The sequence below is a fragment of the Diadema antillarum genome, unplaced genomic scaffold (assembly GCF_040938485.1).
Source record: "Diadema antillarum isolate AM-2024a unplaced genomic scaffold, OU_Dant_1.0 seq00000297_RagTag, whole genome shotgun sequence".
Taxonomy (NCBI): Eukaryota; Metazoa; Echinodermata; class Echinoidea; order Diadematoida; family Diadematidae; genus Diadema; species Diadema antillarum.
The window spans coordinates 730,943-738,855 of NW_027271320.1; the positions used below are offsets into that span (position 1 = coordinate 730,943).

General features: G+C 40.2%; 1 protein-coding gene across 1 annotated transcript; it reads left to right on the forward strand.

Moving 5' to 3' along the window:
• Positions 1 to 891: 891 nt before the first annotated feature.
• LOC139730168 (sperm-activating peptides-like) lies at positions 892 to 4,544 on the forward strand. The gene is made up of 7 exons (XM_071641064.1): positions 892 to 1,083; positions 1,691 to 1,757; positions 2,098 to 2,280; positions 2,811 to 2,922; positions 3,502 to 3,540; positions 4,007 to 4,025; positions 4,536 to 4,544. The coding sequence occupies exons 1-7, from the start codon at positions 910 to 912 to the stop codon at positions 4,542 to 4,544; spliced, it is 603 nt and encodes a 200-aa protein (XP_071497165.1). The 5' UTR covers positions 892 to 909.
• Positions 4,545 to 7,913: the final 3,369 nt, after the last annotated feature.

The following is a 7,913-nucleotide window of genomic DNA, read 5'->3' on the forward strand; positions in this document are numbered from 1 at the left end:
ACATGCAAACAGTTTTTAGCAGAAGGTTGAAATGAAGATTGATTATTCGAAAACATCTAGCAACATTGGTGCAATGTGGGTTTAGTATACCATGGGTGCCAATTAATCGCAAATAAATTGCTATTTCTATATTTAATCTGTGGAAAGGATTACTTACATTTCTGAAGCAAACTGTTTCCGGTGCTTTTATTAGGCGTTTTCACATCAGCCCGATGTTTCGAAATAGCGCGCTGTTTTCTGACTTGGGAAGTTGAAAAATATCTCGAGCTTGGAATTTTTTCGGGCTAATGTGAAAACGCCTATTGTGCTTGTTTTGAGCTATTTATGCTAAACACACTGGTCAGGGAGCTTTCAATAGGCGTTTTCACATCATCCCGATGTTTCGAAATAGCGCACTATTTTTCTGACTTGGAACAGTAAAAAATGTCCCGAGCTTGTTTTTTTTTATCGGGTTTTACTGAACTTGAATTTAGCTAAATGATCTTTCAGTATGTGAATGGTACTGTCATATTTGTAGTCCCTTTAATGATGCGACACGGAATGGCTTCTTCTTTTTCATCCTACAGGGGTCACACCATGATTACGCATTTCAAGAACATGGCACGGAATCTGAATACTCTGAGAAATATGCATAATTATTATTAACAGGGTTGAAACCGGTCACTTGTTGTGAGGGAGCGCCGTCTTTTGCAATTGGACGAACCACCGCACCAATTCGCATGAATGTTCAGTTTGGCCCGCCTACTCGTACGCCACGCCCACTCTGTAATTACCACATAAAGGAACGTGGAGGTGACCAAAGTTCGTAGATCTCTTTGAGTAGCGCACTAGGAGAACCCAGGTCCCCGCCGAAGCTGTGTCGTCACGCTGTCCGTCCACTTTGAAACAACGCTTCTTCCTACTTCAACAATGAAGGTCATCGCTGCAGTTCTTCTTCTCGTCGCCGTTGCTTCGGCAGCCCCGAGCGACCAGCAACAAGTGGACATCGCCAAGACAGCCAGGCAGCTGCAGAGCATCGGTCACATGGCTGTGGTGGACACCATCTCCCCTCTCCATGTTGCTATCTCTACACTGGTGTCAAAGGTGAGGGCGATAGTATTCAAATAACATTTACAACTTGTTCTGTTTCTGTTTCTAGTGAGACAAGTTTGTAATCCCTGAATTACAGCGAAATTTTTCTTGAAAGCATGGTAATTGTAGAGAATTGTTTCTGCTTACATTTTGACTGCAACTGAATTCAATTCGAGTATGTTGAAGTATCGCCCTCATATAGTTGGAACATTGCATCATACTAGACTTCGATGCAATTGTTGGTAGAACCTAACATCAGATCCAATTAATTTGACACCCGTCTATTCAAGTCAGGTTAATTTGGTTTAAAACCGGTTTTTTTTTTCTTTTTTTTACAAGCTTGAATCACAAATTTTTAATCAAGGTGGACGATCCAACATGAAGCAACGAAACATATCAAAAGTAGAATTTATTCTTTTTCTTAGCATAACTGTTGCGACTTCCCAGCTATGATCTGCTTTGAAGGGATTTGAAATTTTTGGAACTAATCTGAGATCTTTAATGTTCTTATCGCATAATTTATAGACGTGTTGAAAATGGCCTTTTTCGTTTTTCATATGTAGCAGTCTAGTTACACACGATTCTGTAGACTATAGCGTGTTTATCATTATCATTACAGATCGACAAGCTGCAAAATGCCGCATCCCAGCAACAAATCCAGCTTCCTCAAATTGACGTGCCCCAAGGTAAGCGGTTTCTTTAACGCGTTTCCCATTCGTTTTCAATGAAATCGAGATAAGCATTGAATTTGGCGATTCATTTTAAATTTCACGTCAGACCAGGCAATGCATCATTGTGCCCCTTACATTTGTACATGTGCATGTGATATTTACACCGTGTGATTGTGCCCCCTTTTAAGAAACTGGACTTCACACACACACACACACACACACACACAATATTGAAAGATAAGAACAAGCAATAAATTCCGATAAATAAGAATTGTGACTTTGAGAAATCTGCAGTCTTTTTAACATGTATGGCAGTGTAGTCGAGTCACTTCTGCTTCATCTCCTTGTATTGTAGTTGAACTGAGCCACGTGTTCACCTGTCAAAGCCAGAGCCAGGCCATCCCCAAGTTCACCATCGCCCTCCAGTACATGGCCCAGAAGAGCACCGACCTGCGGGCCAAGCAACAACAGGCCATGCGTCTGGCCAGCGGGCTCGACTACGTCATCCAGAAGGTCAACCAAAAGGACATCGACAACGGTAAGTTCATATTTGAGGCCAGGATTTGGCTTCCCCCAACTAGATTGCTGTGTTTCCGATCAATTCTTGAAGTTGAACGGTCAAGTATTGGCGATTCTCCTAATTGTGTCTTCAAATATTGGGGAAAAAGGGGGTTTCCGTACTGGCTTCAGATATCGAAAAATTTGCAACGAATGTCTAATCTTTTCAAGTCAGTTTTTGAAGCATTGTAACAACTTAATTTGCCAATGTACCCTAATTGAACCGGGTATTAGGATTTGGGCAGTTGGTATACCGAATGTACTGTCTACATTGCACTTGCCTTTGGTGCATACACTAAGTCCTACATAATCGAGTGGAAACGTTAAAAATGTTAGTGTCACGTCATCGCCAAGTCACTTATTTGGGTCAAATTGCAATGCAAATGATTTCCATCAATTCCTGCCCGAAATCTTTTTCAATTCATAATTGCCGCACAATTTCTGTAGCACTTTGCTGACAGTGTCTAGTGGATTGTACACAAAGAGCTGTGTTTTTTCCCCGTCTGTCAGACACCCTGCAAGCCGTGGCTTCCAAGCTCAATCAGTTCCTCGGTAGCTACGCCTCCATCCTCTCGGAGGCCGTGAACGCCATCTGCAATACCAGCCAAATTCAACAAACCCAGTAAGTTCCAAGCCAGATCAAATAGGAACTTTTTTTATAATCAATGGGCCCTCTGAGCTGTGGTCGATTAATGAATTGGGTTTAAGTAATCTTGTGGGTTGTATGCTTGGTAGGTTTTTAAAATTGCAGTTTCTGTGCACAGTGTTAAAGGTAAGTCAATTGGGAGTACTGAACAGGTTCAGAAGGTATTAACGGAGATCTTAGACTAGATGATGGTGCTATGAGATTATGCATGATGCAAGAAATACATTTCTCGGCTTTCTCATTGCATGGAGTGAATCTCCATTTATCACTCGGCAAAAACTAAGTCGGTCCATTAGGTTATTCATTCATTTTTTTTTTGGGGGGGGGGGATATTAGTCGCACGTTGGTTGGAAGTCGTGATCTGTAGAGGATACACTTCTTTGTATCAACAGTTCTATGAATGGTTCTATGAATATTTACACGTAATTGTATCAACAGTTCTATGAATGGGGGTAGATGCACTCTAAGCAAGGCTCGTTTAGTGCTGGGCTTCCTCAATCCGTTACCTCAATTCATGTGAATCGTAATGAATAACTTTGCTTTCTTCCTCCACAGGAGCGACATGGACTCTCCACTGTCCGTCTTTTATAGAGGGTAAGTTTTTTCTAATGATACTGTACAAATGTTTCTGGGTATAATGAAACAAATGATGCATTGCCTTTACCTAAAAATTCTATTAGTGATGGACTCGTTTCTCTTGCTATTGCCCAAGAACGGAAAATACAAGGTACAGCAAAGTAACCTACCCTCGTTGGTAAAATCGTATAAATTGGTCGATTACCATTTCGTCCAAACGCATCTCTTCCAATTCGCAGGTTCTATTACATTGGTTACTGATAGGATTGGAGAAAAGACGCATGTCAATTGTACTTGTTGCACGTTGTAGTTCAAGATTAGTTTATCATAACCTATTTTGCACTAGCATCGGATTTCTGTGCATGATCTTTGAGAACTCTGGGTTAAACCCTGGAATCGACAAATGATTTAAAACCTTGAATAGTTGACAATAGCTTTGCTCTCTTTTTTTTTTTTTTTTTTTTTTTTTTTTTGCTTTTCGCAGGTGCCCCTGGGGAGGAGCGGTGAGTATCTTTGCTACTCGTCCATAGTAACATATAGCCAAAGAATAATATCAGTTGCCATTTCTTAAATGGTCTAGCTATATCAATCACAACTTATTTGTAAACATGACGGGTATAATTCTTAAGAGCAAAATGTCTGCCAAAATAACTACCTTCTTCTGATACCCATCTTGTCTCAAAAAGAAGGATTCTTAGTGGCCACGAGACTCGGATAAAATCCCTGCCGGGGAAATGGTTTACTGGGGTTAGCATTTTACAACTAGGCGTTTCGACATCAATCTAACTGAATTCAAAGATTAGATTTTCCTTTTTTTTGTGGGGGGGGGGGGAGGAGAGAATGAACCTAAATGTTCGATGCCAGTCATAATTTGGAGCATTTTGATCCTGATGTTATTTCGTACCTCTGTCTCTTCATCACTTAATCTTGCCACTTTACACTAAGTTAACATGATATCTGTACATGTTTGTGTTTGTAAGCATCGTTTTTTGTTCACTTGTTTCTCTTTCTAGGTCTGCTGATCCCTCGAGGAGACGACTGGTGGCTGTCCCTAGTGAGGAAACATTTTCCTGAAAGCGACCACGTTGTCTATGCAGGGGAGGGGTGATACTTGGGTGACGACTTGTTTTATTGTCGAACATTGGCGTCTTTTTTTATGTTAACGGTAGTTTTTGAGGATTTGTCTATGCTTGGTCTCTGATCTTCTTCGTTCATGGAAGATATCGTTTGAATAAACGATCTGTTGAAATCGTATCGCTAATTCGATTGTCTTGCATATTTATCTACGTGGACTCTTCAGTTCAAATAACTGTTCAAGAGGGGATGCAAGTTTTGTGTTTGTATTTAGGGTGTGCTTGTGTGTGTGTGTGTGTGTGTGTGTGTGTGTGTGTGATATTTTGTGTGTGCGTGCCAGTTTATGCTGTTGGTGACCAATGAACATGAAGAGGTTAGAGAGGGGAGACTGCACGTTATACGGAACGGTAATACGAGGCGGTCATCAGACCACGTTGCAATCAACATTCAATGATTTTTCAAGAACACAATATCGACAACATTTAGACCTTTTTGAGAACAAGATACAGTGATGCATAAATTTTCGAATAGATCTTGGGAATACACTAGTCCGCTTGATATATTGGTCAATATTCAAAAGAGCTTACCCTGCGTCATAGCTATAACAGCGTTGGTGGGGTAAGAATATCTACAGCGAATAAAATATTAATGCCAAAAAAAAAAAAAATAGAAGGATGGTATAGTATTGGTTGAGATGTAAATTCAGTTTGATTTTTGCGTGTGTGTGTGTGTGTGAGGTGCTTGGAACTGCTTTAAATGCTAAAAGAGGATACAGTTTTAAGAGAAATTCAAATAATTACTTGAAAATCGGTTTTGATATGACCGAGATATCTAAATGACATGTGAAACAGAGTGATCCTGATAAACAATAGACCCACCTTTATTGGGCTCTGTTTTTGATATCACGTTCATTACAAAAGCAATTTTCAAATGAACTCGATTCCTATTGGTATTTCACAAGATGTTTTTTTTTTCTTTCATTATCTAATACTGCTATTATTCAAATGTAGGAAACTTTAGCCCCATCTCAACCTTGACTGTACAATCCTGTTGATATTCTATACCCTGATCACTGTTCTGTCCCTTTAATGTTGAAGTACATTCTATACTGCAAAAACTAATAATTTATGGCCATGTAGGCCTATACGATCAGTGACGATAGCAACTGCAATGAATTGCGTAGAAAATATTGCTTCCCGACATCACTAAATAGATTTCTTGATGGGATCTGGTGTACGATAAGCTGCACGCCAAAATAAGACCACTGTGTATGCAACTGTAATACATGATAAAGTCTGCGTTTTGATAATTGTATGTGGCATTAACTGATCAGTGTACCTAGGCTTCTGGTTTCTAGCTCCAAGGCACACGGATGCTTTATTGATAATTCCCATTGGATTACCTGGGCACTGTTAGTCTGAATTAATGGTCTCTGGTGAAATACATGCACTTTATTACAAAAAAAGTAAGCACGTGTTTCCATGTGCTTGCATAAATATGTAAATACTAGTTGCTGTAGTGGCATTCCTCATCAATGAATAATAAAGCATTGAAACCCTGTCAAATTTCAAATTCAAACTTTATTTTCACTTTTTCTTTCCAACAGAATGTACAAGAAACAATATTATGAGTTTGACATGGGAGTAACAAAATATACATAACCAGACATGGTTAACAAAATGTTCATGTCTACATGATCAGTACAAAAAAGATACATACACTCTATATACACTCTGCGAAAAAAAAAAGTGGAGGTACCCACTCAAAAGACTAGGCTTGCATCATGTGGGTACCTCTCAGGGAAAGGGGAAATAAGGGGGTGAAAAGCTTACAACTACGAAGAGTGCGGGAAACTGGGAGAGTCGGGAATAGAGAGAAAGAAAAGCAAAATTGTGAAAAGAGGGAACAAAGAACAGGGAAAATAGGGAGGGAGAGAGAGAGAGAGGGAGAGAAAGAAAAGCCTAAATAATTTTGATGCAATCACCAAGGGCGAAAGCCCACAGAGACAATTAGCCAAGCGTCTTCGAAAGTGATACATTGTCGAGGTGCTTTCCAGGGTGTTAACCACACACTCCCATACACACCGATTGACCCCCGTGCAAAGTTAAAGTTTTGTACAGACGCTTGAAAAATATCTAATAGCAATATTGAAAAGATGAAGGTTTGAAAATATAGCACAATCTGAATCTTACAATAATTCTTGAGTTTAATTAAAGTGATTTATGTTTCCATCTTTAAATTGCCTCCAACAAAATTGTACACTATTTAGCTTCTGCTCATATCAGTTTCAGTGCTCCCTCATAGTTTTTGGACTATCAAGGATCAAGGATCAAAAGTGAGAAATATGTTTTTGGAATATCTAGTATATTCAGCTAAGCGTGCATATCTTTCTAGAAGCAATATTGTCGAAGGACCAAATGTCATGGAACCCCAAGATCATTTGAATCTTTAATATGGCGTTTTATTCGAAAAAAAAAAAGGTCCTACGCTCGCAAGCACGCGATCATACTCGAGAAGCACGACGACACCTCACGTTTCTAGAAAGTAATTAGCTTTTATAGGGGAGCAGTAAGTAAACGTTACCCAGGAAACCAGACGCCTTTTTCATGTATTATGAAGCATCACAGAGACAAAATTAGTAGGTGCAGTCTTTGTGCATTATCTAAGAGAAGACAAAGGGGAAAAATCGAGCAAACAAGGTAAGGAGTTCGTTTTTCTCTCAGCTTTCAGGGTATGCCTGTCAGTTCATTGCCTAATAAATCCAGGTGTGATAATTGATTAGCTGGAGGACTTGACGTGTATCGATAAGACAAAACACGCCCCTGGAGCTGCAGCTGCATGGTCTCTAGACTTCCAGATACAATGCAGAGGGTGAAGTTTTGCGAATAGAAGAACATGCAGTGTAGATGGGGACCGATGATCAGAAGGGGTGGTGCCATTGTGGTAATTAAGATTTTATGATTTTCGAAACGATATCAGCGCTACATCCCCATCTCACCCCCCCCCCCCTCCCCCTTCGACTTCCACGGGGGGAAAAATGTACTAGCAAAGCCTTGTCTCTCAAAGGGTAAACTTGGATATTTCGAAATGCTGGGGTGTAGCTCAAGGCTTGGCAGGGTTTCAGCTTCGTCGACGCTACACAAGATACTATGGTTCAGACAGCGTTGTTACCGACAACCAATCAGAACCGACTCCCTGGAACCTCACGAAATGTCTGGTGGACTGCAGTAGCAATTAGGTTTTATTCTAGATCTAGCGAAACTTCAGTGACTCGACTAAACTTCTGGAGTTGATGTTGTGAGGACAGCTGCTCTTCT